The following is a 19,576-nucleotide window of genomic DNA, read 5'->3' as shown; positions in this document are numbered from 1 at the left end:
TAAACTGGTTAATTCCCCCACAACCTTTTGGGTAGGACTTGAGCACTATAAAATACTTTTGTCATTGCCAAAATGAAAGAAAAGCTTAAAATGTATTTAATTATACTAAAAAATAAAGTGTTCGATTTGGACAAAAAAATATGAGTCCGAACCCTTAAAAAATGAAGAAAAATGACGAACTAGTTGTTACAATAAGGCCATCCATTACCCCTTCCTTTCGACAACCTGTGGGTGGGGAGGACGAGAGGGGTGTTAGCGAGGTGTCGTCACCTCCGGTTAATAACGCTAAACTAGACCATGAACTCTGCCGCGGATTGGCGGCCTGAGAACGTTGCTTCTCGACAGTGGCTCCGTGTGTAATTATTCCCCTCCTAAGATGGCGGCAATAAGCGTCACGTCAAAGGGGTTTGCACGTTGGTCCCAGAATGCTTGTCGCTGGTTGACTAAACGCGGGGTGTTTGAAGGCTGCCCTGAGTGAAATTAAGATGAGCAAATCGAAGGATGCTGCAGGTGAGCAGCTAGCCCTTTCACAAATAGGAGAAAACAGGGGCGAGAGGGAAACACTGGGGCGGAGAAGCATTTAGTGGTTCAAGTTGCCTGCATACAACTTTGCTGTAATGCAGACCAATGCTCTACCACTGATTCACGTTACGTTCTATCCAAGAGGTTTCTGTTGTGCTCGAAACATATTTCTCTCCTACATGTTGGTTGTATTGGTAGGTAGTCATTTCTCACAAGGTTGTTTCTCTGACGCCAGGCAGTTATATATATTGTGGCTCAAACTTTCTCTTTTATCGCCAGATAGTCATTCAATTTACCCCCAGTGAGGTTTTGGGAACGTCAGGTACACATTTTCTCTGGCGGTAAAGTTTCCATGTGATGCCATGTATACATTTCTTCTTCCCATAGATTTCGTCTGTCTGCGGTACTTCATGCAGTTATACCCTGATTCACTGCTGGAAAGGACATTGACAACCGAAACTATTGAAATAATCTATTGCAGCGTATTTACGTTTAAAAGTTTTGAAGTGCATTTGTACTAGTCTTACCTCATAGATGTTCGTGGATGCCCCCGCATAACACGACTACATAAACGAAATCGTTAAGAACGTGTATGCACTATTAGTATTGTTTATTTAATTGATTGCATTATTTCATTGGTCTGAGTTGGTGCTTTTAATTGAAATACCGACTAGGAAGCAGAAAGCTACTACAGAAGACACTGTCTCATAGGAAGGCAAGATACTGCACTGCGTTAACCTCATACATCCCTGCAGGAAGATTGCCTGCAGGCAGTGAGTAAACTCCCAGTGCTGCAGGCCCACTAGTAGCATTTGATTTGCAGGACCTGGCACATTTAGTGCACTTTACTAGGTACTTACTAGCAAATGAAATATGTCAATCATGGATAAACCAATTACATACAATTTTACACAGAGAGCATATGCACTTTAGCACTGGTTAGCAGTGGTAAAGAGTCTATAAGCCAACAGCAACAGGTCAGAAAAAATAGGAGGCAGGAGGCAAAAAGATTGGGGATGACCCTGCATAAGCAAAAAAGTCCAACAAGAAGCATATGTTATTGTATAACTTGATTGAACAGTACTGTTCAGTTATCTGTTGACCATCAATAGAGAGTGGGATGAATACGCTTTGACCTTCATTGACTGCGCCATTGTTTATGCCTGTAAGCCCAGAACTCTGTTTTGCTTGGCCTCTGCTTTCCGTGAAATCAGATGTAGTGGATGAATGATCACTTGACTTGCTTCTACTCAGCTTGGTCACAAGATGCATAAGCTAGCGAGGTATGCCACCTTTCTGTTTACTTAGGTCCCTACTGCTAATTTCGGCCTTTGTTCATCTCTCCATGACCCACTTAATGGTCTAGCTCAGATGTCTTCAACCAGTTGATCGCAAGCTACCAGTAGCTCACAGACACCTTCAGAGTAGCTCACAGCCTTGAGTTCACTTTTAAATAAGCAGAACCACATTCTCCTTTTAAAGTTAAGGGAAGGCTGTGTTTATTTTACATTATCATCAGGCTGTAGATAGCAGTCAATCAATCAGTCATTTGTAGAGAACAGCATATGGGCGCTGGGGTGTGATGTCTCAATCAAAGAGCCAGGTCCTCAGTTTCTTCCTGAAGTACTTTAGGGAGGGTGCTGTGTGGAGGTGGAGGGGCAGGTTGTTCCAGGGCATAGTGGCGATGTAGGAGAATGAGCAGCCACTGCTGCGACTGATTAGGGGTGTATGTGTAAGGACTTGCAAGGAGGAGCGCAGGTGTCTGGCAGGTTGGAGGAAGTTCAATCGGTGGTTGATGAAGGCTGCTCCTTAGTCATGTAAGGCCTTGTAGGTGTGCTTTAGGATCTTAAACTGGCATCTCTTCTGGACTGGAAGCCAGTGGAGGTCTCTGAGGTAGGGGGTGATGTGGGCACGTTGGGGAGTTCTAGGATGAGTTGGGCTGCTGCGTTATGTATGATCTGGAGTCTTTTGAGTTGCTGGGTGGAGATGCCAGAGTAGAGTGCGTTGCAGTAGTCCTAAGGGCCTGGGTAATGTTTCCCTGTTGTTGACTGGGATCCATCTATAGATCCTTTTAGCATGCAGAAGGGTGTGGAAGCAGAAGGAAGCAACTCCGTTGATTTGTCACTTCATGGTCAGTTCACTGTTGAGGATGATGCCTAGGTTGCATGCATGGTTTGTGGCTCTGGCGGTGGGTCTGTGTTTGGATGGCCACCAGCTGTGGTCCCAGATGGATTTGTTTCTACTAAAAGTTAGGACTTCTGTTTTGTTGAATTTGAGTTTGAGGCAGTTTGCTTTCATCCAGTGGCTATGATGATCATGGCGTTGCAGAAGTTAGTCCTGGTTGTGGCCTGGTTTTCGGTGAGCGAGAGGATGAGCTGTGTATTGTCCGCATAGGATATGACAGTGAGGCTTTGGGATCTGTCGATGTCTGCCTGGGGGTGATGTGGATGGGAGTCATGTAGATGTTGAACTGTGTGGGGCTGAGGGATGATCTTTGGCGTACACTGCTTATGTCGTCTTTGGGTTCAGAGATGAAGGGAGACAGCCTGATGTTCTGGGTGTGTCCTGTCAGGAAGGAGATGATCAATTTGAGGGTGTTTGCTTGTTTGCTGATGCTGTGGAGTCTGCTGATGAGGGTGTGGTGGGATACAGTGTTGAATGCTGCTGAGCGGTCAAGGAGGCTCAGGACTGTAGTCTCCCTGTGATCGAGGAGTGTTCTGATGTCATCCGTGGCTGTGACGAGTGTGGCCTCAGTGCTGTGGTTGCATCAGAATCCTGATTGAGAGATGTCAAGCAGATTGTTTTACTCCAAGTACCCGGTGAGCTGTTGATGACCACCTCGGGGAGGGAGCAGTGAGATTGGTGGATAATTTTTGAAGTAGCTGGTGTCGGCAGATGTGTGAGTTTTTGTTTTTGTTTTGTTTTTCTTCAGGAGGGGTCTGATCTCCGCGTAATTCCAATTGTCCAGGAAGATTGCCGTAGTGATGGAGGTGTTAAGAAGGCAGTCAGTTCAGTGGTGATGTGATTTGGTTTAGAGGTTGAAAAAGTGGTGGGGTCGTGGGTCAGAGGGTGCTTTGGGTGGATAGATGACATGATGGCTGAGGTGAGTGGTGTCTAGGTGGTGGATGTTCGGCTGGTGTGCGCTGGTTGGTCGAGGTGGCTGAGGTTGAGGGCTGAAGTTGTATATGGTGGCAATCTTGCTGTGAAAGTAGTCCAAGAGGGTGTCGCAGAGTTTTGTGAAGGGTATATTGTGTTGTCTGTGGCTGTCGGGTTGGAGCGTTCTTTGACTGTTTTTAATGGTTACTTTGTCAGGTCGGCAACGGTATCAATGCGGGCTGTGATGGCTGCTCTCTTGGCCTCCTTGATTTGGCGGTGGTAGTCGCTAAGGGTTGCTTTGTGGGTGGCTCTCTCAGAGGGGTTTCTGGTGAATTGCCATTGTTTCTCGAGTTGGTAGCAGCTGCACTTGGTGGTTCTAGGGTATACAAGCTGGCTTGTCTTGCAGTTTTGTTGTTCCTGGCTGGCTTCCATGGGGTTACTCTGTCTGCACAGTTGGCAATCCAGGTGGAAAGGGTCTGGATGGCCTGTTCTAGGTCTGAAAGGCTTCGGGTTGGGAGGTGCTGAGGGCCTGGGTCCACTGTGTCTCTAGTACCATGCCCCAGCTGCAGTGGGAGGGGTTGTGATGCCTGGTGATGGTGTTGATCAATAGAGATGGTAAAGTGAATGATGGCGTGGTCGGACCAGGTGAGTTCTGTGACGTGGTCGAATTTGACTTTGTTGGTGAAGGTAAAGATGGGGTCAAATGTATGTCCGGCTTTGTGTGTGGGTTTGGTGACCAGTTGGGGGAGGCTGATGTTGCTCATGTTTTCCAGGAGATTGGTGGAATTGGTGTCCTTTAGGCTGTCAACGTGGAAATTGAGGTCACAGAGTAGGATGTCGTTTTTTGGGGTCGATGGCCAGGGAGGTGATGAGGTTGAGGATTGTATCGCAGAAGGGAGGCCACAGTTCAGGAGCAGGGGTGTGGAATTTATTAAAATATCTACTTGTCCAGGGGACAGGTTGATTCTCAAATCTACCTGTCCTGTAAAAAGATCTACTTGTCCCTTTGGTGCCATGTAGTGTGGCGACAAATTATGGCAGCAATTAATAGCCTCTCTGATTATGCCAGGGCTACTACCATAGTAGGGCTTGAATACTTGGAGTTTCAATCCCTACTGTAGCAATTTCCTTATTTTGCCACCTTTCTGCAGATCTGCATACTGGGGCTGGAGGAAGCAGTAAGCAATAGTTCCAGGGCTGGAATGCCTTTGAGTCTGCAAACCTACTAACCTGCATGTTTTAAAGATTTTTACCAGCTTCTCTCTAATATTTTCCCATAATAAGAAAGGTTGGACATTTACTCCTGACAATGGCAGAATTATAACTTCTTCCAGGGTTGGGAAGAAAGTGGCTGGAGGGAAAATGAACTTGCAAATGCTCAATAGATTTTCACATGAGCAAATCTACACATCGTATTTACCCATGCTAAAATACAGTTCACAAATATTTTATAGGGGTACGACATATACCATGGGTGCACTTTTGTGACTTTCTTTAAAAATTTGGGGCCACATGTAGGTAGGTTCAGATTTGTGACCTGCAAATTGCGAGTCGCAAATCGGAATGTAGGATGGTGTCCTTGACACCATCTGTGATTCGCAAGGGCTTCGCAAATGCCCACCTCATGAATAATCATGAGGTGGGTCTCAATTTGCGACCCCCTCGTGAATGGTGGCCTGCTGGAGACAGCAGACCACCATGTCTGTGACTGCTTTTCAATAAAGCAGTTTTTTTTGTAATGCAGCCTGTTTTCCTTAAAGGAAAACGAGATGCATAACAAAAACGAAAAATGAAACATTTTCGTTTCATTTTTTCAGAGCAGGCAGTGGTACGCAGGACCACTGCCTGCTCTGAATTTTTTTTTACAGTGACATTCACAATGGGGAAGGGGTCCCATGGGGATCCCTTCCCTTTTGCGAAAGTGTTAGCACCCATTTGAAATGGGTGCAAACTGCGATTGGTTTGCGCCCGCGTTCGCGGTATCAAAACAATCCTACATTGCACTACGAGTTGCAATTTGGAAGGGAACACCCCTTAATAATTGCGAGTCGCAAACCCGTTTTAGTGATTCGGTAACCAGGTTACTGAATCGCAAAACTGGGTTTGTGCATCGCAATGTGCTTTTTGCACATCGCAAACAGCGAAAGTCGCTATTTGCGACATGCAAAAAGCTACCTACATGTGGGTCTTGGTCCCTAATTAGGTCTGGTGTTAACAAAGACATTTTGTTTTTATTAAACTTCTATTTCTCTCTCTTTCGGCTGGCTTTACTGTGAGTGATCGCATTCTGCTCTTCCACAAGGAGCATATTGCCACACAAAGTAGTTTTGTTCAGTGTCAGGAACTACAGTAGCAATCAGTGACGTAACGAAATTGGAGGGTGCCCCTTTGCAAAGAACATGGAGGAGCCCCCTCTCCAGACTCACTCAGGGCAGGTGCTGTGCTGAAGGGGCTCTCTGGAGGGCGGCTGCGGGGCCTTTGTTATGCCGCTGGTGGCAACGTGTGCTTTAAGAGTTCAAAAACTTTTTTGGGGGGTTTTGCCAATGTTTGTTACAATGTTGAGGGCCTGGTAGCTCCCACAACAATAAAGTGTTACAAAAGCCATGTCAAAACAAGACACGCATTGATGAAACTAAAAGACTTATAAAAATATGTCAGATCAGTTGGCTTTGTCAGTGTTTGTTTATTTTCATGCTTCCCATAATCGTGTTGAAAATGGTTACACTGATTTTCCATTAGAAATATTTTTGGGAAATACTAGCATGCATCAACACATTTTACTAAATGACACTTCATTTGCATATAATCAGAGAGCATTCTGGGAGCATTATACTTAGCCTCTTAGCCTAAACTTTTCAAACATGTGTGTACACGTTTTTTATTTTTTGTACTGGAACCAACGTCAGTAGTGAAGTGTGACCTTAAAACATTTATTTACAGCACTCACCCTAATAATGAAGGCTTTCAAATAATGAACCATAAATACCCGGGCAATAGGAATTCCACATCCCTGAGGAGTCTGCATACAAGGGTACCCCTATAGTTGCCTTGGTGTCAGTTTCTAGCTGGAAGTTGAGGTGTTTCATGAAAAGAGAGGGGTTGTTGTTGGTGGCGCATCAATGCCTCCGCCGTGTCTGTTGGTGCAGTTTGAGTGTATCCTCTTGTAGCCGTTGGATGGGGCGGTGGCTATGCCAGGGTTCGAGGTGGCACTGGAGAGACTGCAGGTGAAGTGTCCTTAGGTAGCTTGGGGGGGGGGGGGCTGGGGGTGAGCTGAGATGCAGCAGTTGCTGTTGCGGCATCTGGAGTCCAATGCCTGGAGCTCTTCAGCGGTGTAACAGTGGGTGGGCTTATGGCCAGACTTCCTGGCACTGGGCACAATCCAACTGTGAATGGGCTTGTGCTGTGGCCTCAGTCCTGGGGGAGGGGGGATGCTGGGTGGCAGGTGGGAGAAAGGGTGGGAAGCGAGGCAGGGAAGGCAGGCTTGAAAAGGGGAAGGAGGGGGCACTGGGTGGCAAAATGAGGGAAAGGGCAGGAAGTGAGGCAGTGTGTGCAGGAGTGGAAAGAGGCACAATAGCAAGAAATGAACAGGAAGATGTGAAAGACGGGCAGCAAAAAGGCAGAAAGATAGAGTGAGCAGAGTGAGTCAAAGCAGGAAATTGGAGTAAACGTGCAGCAGATGCAAAAAGTAGAGAGCAGAGTGAGAAAAAGCAGAGAATGGGCAGTAAAGAGGCAAAAATAGAGCAGAGCAAGGAAAAGCAGAAGCGAGCAGAGAAAGGGTTGAAGCAGAGCAGCAGGAAGGCACGACTGCATGCGGAACTGAACAGGAAACCCGTCATGGGGAAGCTGGCATGGGGTCCTAGCAGGATCTGAAAGAGGGCCTAATAATGAACAGTGCTCAGTCATATTTATGATCCAGGCTGGGGTTGGGGCACAGAGGTGAAGAACTGAAGTATTTAACTCTTAAACGGGTCCTTGTCAACTCAATATTGGAGTGTGTTAGAACAAAATGATGTTTCTCATTGTTTTTAAATGGAAGAAAATTAAGTTACCATAACGATTAAGTTAACTCTTCATTTTTTTTTTTTTTCGCATTTCAAAGTCGGGGCAGCTATTTCATACGGGCGGAGGAGCGTTACCTCCGCCACCCCCCACTCCTATGGTCAGCAGCGGCAGTTGCAAACCATTTCCCCCCAAATTAAATAAATTGTCATTGTTTTTGGGGGAAAGTGGTGGGGCCATGGGGGTGACGAGAAATGAGGGGAGAGTGCTCAGCACTCCCCCCTCATTGCGCATGTATCAAACACACATGCGCAAAAGGGTCTCTCCAGCCCGGCAACAGAGTTACCAGCCTGGGTAGAGCCTACACAGGCTCTCCCCAGCCCGGCAACTGAGTACCTGCTTATTTCTGAGAAGTGCCGGTCCTCTCCAAATAAAAGTATTATGTTTTTCTTGAGAAGTGCAGGTACTCTCCTTCTAAAAATAGAGAAGTGCCAGTACTCTCTGTACCGGACAGTCCTGGCCCATTTAAACCTGTGTGTGTGTGTGTGTGTGTGTGTGTGTGTGTGTGTGTGTGTGTGTGTGTGTGTGTGTGTGTGTGTGTGTGTGTGTGTGTGTGTGTGTGTGTGTGTGTGTGTGTGTGTGTGTGTGTGTGTGTGTGTGTGTGTGTGTGTGTGTGTGTGTGTGTGTGTGTGTGTGTGTGTGTGTGTGTGTGTGTGTGTGTGTGTGTGTGTGTGTGTGTGTGTGTGTGTGTGTGTGTGTGTGTGTGTGTGTGTGTGTGTGTGTGTGTGTGTGTGTGTGAATATATAGTTGATGGAAGCAACATGGAGGGATGCGTGTGTTGTTTACTGTGGGATGCAAGATGGAGGGAAGGGAGGCGGGATGGGACAACAAAGGGCGCAAGATGCAGGGAGCATATTGATGACAAGGGAGGAGGTAAGAACAAGCAGATGGACAAAGGCAGGAATTAGGTGCTGGGTACAATCAAGCAGACAACGGTGTAAGTGACTGGGGGCAAGCACATGGGCAGAGGAGTAGGGGCTGGTGTAATATGGAGGGGAGTACATGAGTGAGTCAGCGTAAAAAGGGGCACTCTAGTAGGAATAAAGTAGCGACTAAAAATGAGCAGAGTAAGGGCACAAGAAGAGAAAGTAAAGCTGGTATTGGCTTACCAAAGAGAAGCAAGTTAAGGAGATTGACGATGAAGCCAACCCATGGTAAGCAGTGGGCAGGCTCCAACCCCCTTGCAAGTAAACAAAATGCCTTGCAAGCGACTGCACATGCGCTGTCTCAGGCAAGGCCTAAAATGAAAAGGAAGTTCCTTAACAAGCAGCCTTTGTGGGTGCAGGCTGGTAACTCACCATTGGAATCCCCTGCAGTGAGGGAGCTTCAGCAAAGGGGAATGTTCAAATGAACCCTTAAGTCTTTTGGACACTAATGATTACCCCAGCCCAGTAGAGAGTGGATCACCTTCTGCAGAGGTTTTTACATGTCAGTGTGTACACAAATTCTGTTAAAATGCCAAAGATGATTTGGAAAGCTCCCAAAAAATCTAATTACGGAAATCTTTCTCTTTTATTACTCCATTGCACACCCCGTGTCTGGCGAGTGTGTATTTATATTGTGCCTGCTTGCCAGGTAAGTTATTCCTTATGACTTGCATATATGCATATGCTTACATCGGAGTATCGTGCTTTTCACAAGGCATGAGATGCAACGCAACCAGTGTAACCCTTATTCAGTGTTTGAACCAATTTAGCAGACACGCTAAAATATACAAGGAAGCTCAGGTTCTTGAATAAAACGTAATAAAGTCCTCGCCACACTTAATAGTTTTCGTAATTCCATGCTCAGTATGTTCAGTATCGGTAACGTTGGCCAGGTGTCCAATCTTTGCTGCATTTCAGAGAATGACACACCGTACTGTGGCTATTTCTGTACTGGGAAGTATTGCATATCACAGTTCGCTGAGTTCTTTATGCATTTTTCTGGGAGTGTTGACCTATGTGAAGCACACTCGTTCTATCCCTCTAAACTAGATTGTAACATCTGTAATTGACCGATTCTGTACATTTCCCTTCTTGTCTTGCCTTCTGCAGATGTATTCTACTCAACCTCTTTCAAAGAACCTGGTTTCTGCTTCCTAGCACACAACAGAATGGATGTTTTCTTTGTGTACTTCGTTTTTTTTGTCATTTGATTTAAAGGCAATGCATTTGTGACGTGTCATAGTGCTATCACATGCTGTGGGGGTACGTGAAGAGTAGATGTTAGCCTTACTTATGTTGGTGTAACGAGCCAGGCTGCAGTCATTCATTTTCTGTGTACATCCCTTTTTAAAAAATATAATTTAATGTCCCTTAAATCCCAATCGCTTGTATTTTGTGAAGTTGACGTCTGAATATGATTTTTATATCGGATTTTAAATTTCCTACCTCTCGGCTTTGTCATGCTATATGTGACACTTACTTACGTGCCTTTCCAGCATTAACACCTAGCGCTTAGAGGTGCACAAGGAGCTGCGCAAACGGAATGAAGTCTATGCTGTCCTTGATGCCTTACCCAAGGGCACCTAGCGTTGGCTTCCAAAGAGCGATCGGAACGCCGACTGTCCGGTAGTTAGTAAATGTATAAACCTGGCAGAGGAAGACGCAGCCTAGTGTATAGGCACTCCTTGTATTATTCGTAGTGCACCTTACCTGCACTTTTAGGCATGGCTGCTATTTCTTCTCTGGCAGTTTCTACACTTCCCAGAAGGCCGTTGTGTTTTTAATAAGGAGGATTTTCACTTTTCTGAATGGCTCTAATATTTTCTCCCTCCATCCCGCTGTTTAACATTTTAATGGCACAGCGCGACGACTGGTGTAGTGGTGTTGGACAGAGCACGCTTGCCCTTTTGATGGGTACTGGCACATCGGTAGCTGAGATGCATTGTATTTGATGGACAGCACCAGGAGGTGTATGATGGCAGTATGTCGACGATGAACAGTTATTCTGTTTGTTCCGCTGGTTTTAAAGCTAGATATCAAGTAGTCTAAAAAAGTTGTTTCATGTGAGTTCGAAGGTTTTTTTTTTTTTTCTGTTTTTTTTTTAACCTTTTTGTGGAACCCATTTTATTCCAACAAATCGAGGCTGTTGAAGGCGGTGTTAATGAGTTAAGCTCTCAAAGCAGTTTTTGTGCCTGTTTTGGGATTACATGATGTTTAGGTGAAAGACAAAGAGTTTTTGCAAAGCAAAGGAAAAGAAGGCAAAGTGTAAAGTATCCACCTTCTCTAGAATGCTGGTGTTTTTGCGGACCTGTGGCAGAAGAATACTGAATTACTAATCTATTAAGGTGATGTGCGTTGCTAAGGTTGTTAGAGAGCAAACATTATTAATAAAATATGAGTAACCAAAACATTACAATTAACGTGTCATAAAAGGCCTAAATAGAGAAACTCTTACTAGAAATTGAAAATGTGCATGTTTAAAATGTAGTCTTGTTCAAAAGAAGCCTAGCTAGTGATGTTTGGGACTTTCATTTAGAAAAAATAAAATGTAGGTGATGTCAGATTCCGTTCAGTTTCAGCTCTTGTCTAGCTTATGGTTTTAACAGTACAAATAGAGTAGGCCCAACATTACTGAACTGTTGCCTTTTCCTGATGCTGACTGCTGAAGGCCTGCTGTTCATGTGCTCAGCTGATAGACACTGCTAGCTGCTGTCTCATTTAGGAGAGGTATAACCAATGTGCATTTGTTTTTTCTTCGCAGGTTTTCCCCTTAAAAATCCAACCACATTTTTGTTAGCACCGTAGCTAGATGTTTTTCCAAATATATTTTTGTCTTATTTTTAATTTTTGCATGTGACAAAGCCCAGCCCCACACATGCTTTTTGAATTAGAATTTGATAGTTAGGATGTCTGGTCCAACAATTCATTTGTGTTTATTAATTGATTATGATTGATTCAATTGCAGAACTAATGAAATCTATTTCTATTTTTCAAATAATACTGTTATTCTGTGTAATTCATTTGGAGCCTTTCATGGTGATTGCACTTAATAGACTAAGATTCTTCAGACACTTTGGACAGCTTGTCTTGTTTCTGTATTGCTATCATTTGGTTTTGCTTATAATTTAGGTAACCTTAGCATTGTTAATATAAGGGCAGTAAATGTTTAAGCTCTTTTAAATTGGTGTGCTGATTCATGACCACATAGGTCATGGTGAATGTAAATTATTGACTCCTTATTGAATATTGTTTTTGTTTATGGCTATTAGTTCTCATTGTTTGATTTGATGATCTTATTACTCCTGCCTGAGCCTAAAGATTTGAGTCGACCTCTGAGGGTAGTAGATGTCACTACCCTATTACGTGTCACCTTGGCCTAATTTAGGAGGTCACACGCCCACAAGTTTGTGCACAGAGGGAAAGACTGTGGTTTTGAATTTCCAAACCATCATCTTTCTATTTCTAGACTGTATCCTGACCTTGAAATTTTGAGGAATGCTGTGGTTTCCATTGGAAAGCACTGGGATGATGAGAGGGGTTTGCCCTATGAGAAGACCCAGGTTCTAGTGTGGTTAGAGGCTTGGATCTTGGTCACAGGGATGCTGTGACTTTCAGATTGTGAGGTTGTAACTGGAGCAGTGAAACGTCAGCGGGAGTGATTTCTGTATTTTGAAAGGTCACATGTGAGATGTTGAGATGTCTTCAAACTCTGCTGTTGCACCGCATGTGTTTTGTAAATCTCACATGGGTAAGTTGTTTCCTTTATTTAGTTGTAGTGTTTGTGTAAGGATGTCGATGGGTGGAGTGGTTCATATTTCTTGTTAAATTCCCCACTTTGTTGCTTGATGGTGGCTTGAGCTGTATTCGAACCCAGCCAGTGAGAGAGCATGCCTGTGATATTCCAGTAAATTATATCTTACATTCTACCCTGCATTCTTATTTGCATTACATTAAAAGTACAACTTTAATAATTTTTGTCTAAGTGTATTTAGCAGTGCATCATTTAGTTTCACTATTTTATTGTACTTGTTGGTACCGATTAGGACTAAACTCTCGTCCCAAAACGCCAATGGAAGGTAAACCATTTCGGTGAATAAATCAAACCTTGCTTAACCTAACTAAGTGAAATAAAAAAGTATTGTACGTGCAATACTAGATTTTTTTAATGTCATCTTTGAGTTACTGACGGAACGCACTTTCAGTAATTTGTGCAGAAATTGTCCTTGCCATAGTTGTCTGAAACCTATTTCAATGTGCTCCTTATTCTGAGGGATACCTGAATTGGTGTCAGTGCGTGAGTTGTCACAACTGTGGTCATTATTGGCTCCCTTCACTTGCTCAACAGATGATATCACATGGCAAAAAGGAGGCGAGCTGGAAACTCTTGGCATAGTCCCTCATTACGAGTAGCCCGGTGTTGGGTGCTATATTTATTGCACCAGAAAAGTAACAATGCTGTTGGGCACGTTATTTATGGTTGTGGGATTACTAGCTTTACCCTAAAATGGGGTAGAACGGGTGGATTTTGATGCTCGCTGCTGTCCCGGTGTTCTTCGGGCCTTTTCTCCCTTTACATTTTTAAATGTAGGTATGTTTAACCTTCTTCAGCTTAACTGGGATGCTTTTTTATGGGTTGATTTTTTTTTTCTGTAATAAACTCAGAATTCCGATATCGGTAATTATTGGCCACTTCGTAATGAGTCGTCTTTGAGTCTGTTTCCTGCTTATTTGGAGACTCCCCGTTCCTTTTTTAAATCTATTATGGGGTTTTCATCCTCCCATCTCACTCCTTTGAAAATTGACACCACCTATTAAAGTGGGTCAAACGCTGTTTTCTTTTGATGGCACTCGGTGGCAGTGTTTCATTGTGTTTGGAATAAAAACCCCTTAAAACAGAGCCGCCTAATCCGTTTCTGACATACTGCAAGTACGCTGAATTTTAACTTTTAACAAGTTTCTTGAATTAATTTTGGTGTGACGTTTCGAAAGTGTAACGCATGTTGTGTGTACAAATGTTTTTGATTGCATGCCAGGGGCTTGCGTACTTTAAAAGGCTAGCATGGTGTGTTGGCCATTAGCCAGTGCAGTAATTCGGTGTGGACCGTGGACTATTATCATATCTGAAACGGAAGGACGCTCGCTCAGGCTGGCGAGGAAAAAAAACAAGCAAGGAAAGTACTGAAAAAAGACAGTAGTCCTGTATAAATCCATTTTTTTTCTAACAAACATATATCGGCAGGGGAAAAAAACTTTTTTTTTTTCTGCTGAAATGCGTACGATGATATGGAAGGGATCAGATGGAGTTTTTTTTTTTCCCCCAAGTATAAAACCAGAAAAAACTGAAGAACAACTTTGGTAAGAGGGGCCAATATTTTTTTATTGATTTGACAGCTAGAGGTGTTAAACACTGCCACCTGGGATGCCGTACATATCAGCAAGATAGCAGTTGTACTGACTGGTGTCAGTTCTGAGTGGATAAACAAACGGCGAATTTAGCAGGTAAAATGGCTGGTAGATCTAAAAAATCAGGGATACATAAACATTATGCAGTTTGTTAAAGGCATTCCGTATTTAAAATGTTAAGTTGGAGGATAAAATGTGAAAGATGTGGAGTCATCTTTTTGTTTTTGAAATATAAAAGTTTGAAAATGTATATATATATTTTTTTTACTTTCTTGGTGGGGTTGGCCTTTAAGCGCAGTCTTGCACTAAAGCGACGAGAACGTCACACGATGGTCAATGACTCGTCCTTTCCTTGCAAGGTAGAGTACTAGTATTATACAAAATCAGGTCTCTTTTGACTATTTTGCTAACTGTGAGAGAACTTTTGACTCTGGTCAGGCCTGATTTTTTTTGCTTTTGGATCACCTGGTTTTTTACCTTTTACTGTGAGGGAGCCTCATAGTTTGGGCCTCACCCACAGTAAACTTATGGTAAAATGGACTGTGCATGTTTACTCCCGTGCCGCCTTGTTAAGCAAAGGCTGCTGTGAGGCAGCAGTGCTAGGAGGCCCAGGGCTGGTTACATGTGATCATGGGTGTGTACCCATGTGAGGGCTGCGGAGGGAGGTTTCCTTATTGTGCACATCCCTAGAACTGTGCTTGGGTAGCCTGGCGCAGAAGGGACCATGCAGAGTGGGTGATGACCTGGAGTAGGTCTTATGAGATAGGTGTGCACATGTGAGGGATAATCAGTGTGCTTTACTGTTTTCACTGTGGTGACACATCATTATAGGCAAATAGGAAAGGCTGCCCTAGGGTCTACACACTCCCGAGTCGCACCAGTGTACACTGCTCCCTGTATGAAAATAATAATGCAATAGGTTACAAAAGCATATTTGTACAGTTTATGGGTCATTTAGGAAAGTCATCTTTCTCTGACTCGGTTCAGGTTTAGGGCTAATTACTGCTCTGTCCAGCTGCCTGAGCTGGGTCTTGGATCAATCAGCCGGCTGTCATTCCAGGCCTGAGAGGCCCTGGATGGAATGACAGGAAAGATGGGCTGAGTCTCTCAGAGTGCATATGGCAACTAACTCCTGGACAACACCATTTTAAGCTATCCCAGAAAACTGTGCAGTAAGGTTGGCACAGGGGCAGCTAAGTGATGTGGCACATCTGGATAGGCCAGAGGTGCAGGCCTGCTGGACACTTCTGCCCCCACTTAAAAGGTCCTGCACAGGAGAAGGCTCATTCTATTGGCTTTGCTTCTCTGGTGGACACTGGGACTTGACAGGCGTCATGGACAACTGGAAGGAAGAACCCCCTGACTGCCCACTTGGGCAGTGACTCTGCCCCTGAATTACTTCAGACCCAGAGAAGTGCATGCCAGGGCCAGGTAAGCTGGCCTCCTTACACCCACTGACGATCAGTTGAGGGAAAGACTGGGATCTGGTGCAAGGAGGGCGCGCTGCCCAGAAGAAAAGAAGGCACCCAAATGAAAGGATGGTACAGGAAGTCAGTGGGACTGGCTCCCTAACCCAGTTGGAGGGTGAGGGGAGGTAGGTCTTTGAGGCCAGGAGGCCTGGAGAAAGTGCTCCTGGTGGCAAAGACTTGCCACTAGGAGCAACGTGACACAAAGAGTGTCCAAAATGGCACACAGAGGCTAGAGTTATGGCTGTCAGAAGGTCTGTGACATTTCTGGAGTGAACAGTGAAGCATGTAGGGCTCCACCGCTGCTCTGTGCTCCAGTGAGGCAGGGCCCAGGGGCTGCCCCCAAGAAAAAGGGGAGTGCCGTTGCATTCCTCCTGTTGCAGAGGGAAATGCCTTGGACCCCATCCCGGGGCCCGATGTGGCTTGGCTGCTGGTCAAAGAGACGGGGGAGGGGTACTGTTGTGCATCCCTTGCCACAATAGTGAAGGGACCCGGGACCTTGTGCGGCCAAAGCAAAGTCAGTGAGTGCTGTTGTGTTCCCTGTGAAGATGAGGGCGAGACTGCAGCTCCTGAAGCAAAGCTGACAGCACTCCCTGTGAAGCTGGAAGAGGGACACTGGGGCCCTGCAAAGAAGATCAGCCAGGGGACACCTTTGCATCCCCTGCAAAGATGGCCCCTGGCTGTGAGCGGGGCCGGCGGCCATTGTAAAGCTGGGGAGTACAGTCTTGCTCCCTGTGAAGGCCCCGGCAAAGGAGGGGGCCCAGGATCCATCCCTGGCCCCACAGAGCAGCAAAACGATGGGTGGGGGGGGCGTGCTGCCGCCCTTCCCGGGTATGTGGCCCCTCCTCCCACCTTCAAGTGCCTGTGTCCAGTGGGAGTGAGGAGGGCAGGGCCACTGCACACGTCTGCCTACAGGAACAGGCAGACCGAACGGAGGCTGCCTGCTCCTGTGGTAGCATCTAAGTGCTGCACGCCTGGGGAGGACAGCCAGGGATGGGCTCCTTGAGCTGCTCTCCAATGTGGCAGCCCTACATGGGGTGTCCAGGTGGAAAATAAAAGCAAAGCGACTCTCCCCGGCTCAGCAGGAGAGCTGCTAATTAAATATGCATGCTCCACAGGGAGCGCCCCATAATGCCTTACGAGGCACAACGTGTTTACCTACAAAAAGTGCTTTTTGTCAGCTTGTGGTGGCCCCAGGAAAATGGGGGTCACCTCCAATGGATAGCAGGAGCTGCAGGAGCAGCGCAGCTTCCCCAACAGAAAGTTTTGTGTCCACACCCTAGGTTAACCCCCACAACAGTTCCAACATGTTTTTAACCAAGTCCCAGCTGGAAAGTTTGTTTAGGGTGGTGGAACTGCGCCCTCTAGGCTGCAGTCCTTGTGGCCTGAATGATGATAGCAACAGGATTGTTATAATGGTGAACACCCTCTGGGGTGGAAGGGTGTAATTACAGGAGTTTTTACAATAATGAAGTCACGTAGGGACTATAGCTAAAATGGTAGCATGTTATGCTAAATGTGTTTTTAAAATGTGAAGACACCCTCTTGGGGTGAAAGATGGTATAACATTTTGATTAACAACCAAGTGATGTCCTTTAGGGATTCTGTCAAATGTGCACCATTTTTATGTTTAGTATTTCAGAGTAGGTTATGATGAACCTTGGCCCACACCCTTTAGGGGTGTGGGTAGCCTGCGTAGATCATGCTGACAGTGATCCTAGCAACACCAACCACTCCAGCCTGCTTAGATATGTTCCTTATTGATGCTTATTTGAGTAATGAGTCTGACAGCCACCAGTGATCAAAGTAGATGTACTTAATTGCCAGTATCAGGTGCTCTCACTCCCAAGTTACAGTCAAATGTTGCATTAGACTACAAGTGACTGTTCTGCCATGTAGGTTGTTTGTTTATATCTCTCTGGGAGAGACCAGAATGATTATGCAATGTCATCCGAAAGTAATTCCATCAACTTGTGTATATTTGTAAATTGTTGCTTTGTATTGGGTGTGTGTGTGTGTGTGTGTGTGAGATAAATGTACTTTTACTTTATCACAAGTAAAAAGCCCAGACGGGGCAATCATTTGAGTGTTATTCTTGTGTACTTGTGAATGGGGATTACTAGCCCACACCACCGCCCCTGAGTAACCTTGGACTGCTCTGCAGCACTATCCTTTGAGAGTCGAGCGCTACAATGGGGTGTTTGGTTCCCAGTGGTAGTTGAGTGTGGACCTATTACTTGTGCAGGCCACACAACTAATGACCCACTCTCCCATATTAATGCATATGAAATAATCAGACTCTTCATCAATTGCCACAGTTATTGTGATTTTTAATTGCGCTGGATAAACTAGAGAAGGTAGACTCTGGCAAATAACCGGAACTCAGACCTGGACTTTGCATAAAATGGCGGCTCATGGAGTTGAACCGAGGAATATGTATAGCGCTCATGCTTGCCTCATCTCAAAAGAGCATCGGCTCTGATTTCCCTACAGAGCTGGATTTATACTCAAGTTTATCTCCCTCATGAATCGGGGCCATTAGAGGAATGCAGTGTTTTAATATCGTAATAGGCAACGATCCCAGAACTCGAACTTCGTAATCAGGGGTGAGATTGTGGATTGTTTATTTGACGTTAACATTTTGGCACAAATCTTAGCTACTCAATTCGGTTATTACATCCCTCATTCACCCTTCTCAAGTAGGTTTTGTTTCAGGACGCTCTTCCTCTGACCACCTTCTTACTGTTTTACATTTACTATGGTAATTACATAATACAGGGGAGAATGTTCTATTATCCTTGGACGCAGAAAAAAAACCTTTGATAGAGTAGAATGGGTATATCTGTTTCGTGCCATGGCATGGAAAGTATGGGTTTTGGAAAAGACTCACTCTGACTAAGGGCATGTACTATTTTCCTACTGCTGCCATTTCATCTAATGGTTTTACCTCTTCATACTTCAATATTTAACGTGGCATACAGGGATGTCTATAATCTCATTATTATTTCTACTTTCTCTCAAACCGTTAGCCATTGCAATAAGACAAAACTAAAACATGAAAGGTATTACTTGTCCTGTCAGTGAAATTCAAGCCTTTTACTATGCAGACAATATTCTTTTAACTATTTCACTCCCAGAATCATCAGCTATGTTTTTAGTTTCTCTTTTAAATAATTTCTCAACATTCTCAGGTTATAAAATGAATTGGTCTAAATGTGAAGCTTTACCAATTAACACTCTACCACAATTGCTTCTATAGGTGCCCTTCCTTTTAAATTAAAAAGCTTTAAACTTACATTTCTTGGGATCCTTCTTAATCCTGCTTTAAAAAACATGATGATGGATAATCTAAATCCTAATATCGATCAAATCAAGAGATTTTCAACATTGGTCTCTTTTGGATCTATTTTTGTGGGGTAGAGTCCAAATCCTAACAAGCATTTGCAATGCAATGGATCTCACATATTTCAAACAAGTTAATTGGCATCTTTTGACAACAGCGCCCACAAGCAAAACCAAAAGAAAACATGAGAAGAAACGGAGAAAATACGCCTTGACAAGATAAAATAAAGTTAGATTTAAAAAATAAAACTTTGCAATTTTGTGCCTGCTGGGAATGTTTTTCCTAGTCACAAGCATTCTGTTTGCGGGGCACTCTAAGTTAAAAACAACAAATAGTACTTCGATCCAGTTGGGAGCAGCATACGGGCACCAATTAAGTTGCTTCAATTAGTGCCTAATCCCAGGTCCACACAGAGAAACAGAAGTGAAGCCAGGCGTGAATTGATGAATTACGAGGCTGTAAAGAAGAGGGCCATGTAAACCAACCAGTGGTGAGCGACAGGCAGGCTCCAAGCCCTGTACTGAACACAGCAGAGTCTTGCAAGCGAGAGGCATGCGCTAGCGCATGCACTCGCAGGTTTGGCCCTAAAAATAAATTCAATTGCTAAATTTAACTATATATTCAGCATGACATCATTAACTGCCGCTGCTAACTTTTTTAAAGACCATGTCCTCCATGATATCTCGTTTTGTTTGGGGCGATAATAGACCTAGTTTAAGTGGCCCCAAGCTACATTCATCCTTATTGTAAGGTGGTTACGC

General features: G+C 44.6%; 1 protein-coding gene across 1 annotated transcript in view; it reads left to right on the top strand.

Annotated features, from left to right (window-relative positions):
* The first annotated feature begins 353 nt into the window (after positions 1-353).
* PSMC3IP (PSMC3 interacting protein) overlaps positions 354-19,576 on the top strand; it is a 38,327-nt gene continuing 19,104 nt past the window's right edge. Inside the window, exon 1 of the mRNA XM_069237714.1 lies at positions 354-510. Coding sequence (XP_069093815.1) covers positions 486-510 — 25 coding nt within the window. The 5' untranslated portion in view covers positions 354-485. The remainder of the gene's footprint in view (positions 511-19,576) is intronic.

Source organism: Pleurodeles waltl, chromosome 6 (assembly GCF_031143425.1).
Source record: "Pleurodeles waltl isolate 20211129_DDA chromosome 6, aPleWal1.hap1.20221129, whole genome shotgun sequence".
In the NCBI taxonomy this organism is placed as follows: domain Eukaryota; kingdom Metazoa; phylum Chordata; class Amphibia; order Caudata; family Salamandridae; genus Pleurodeles; species Pleurodeles waltl.
The sequence above is the reverse complement of the archived record's forward strand: the minus strand, read 5'-3'. Positions and strand labels throughout refer to the sequence as shown.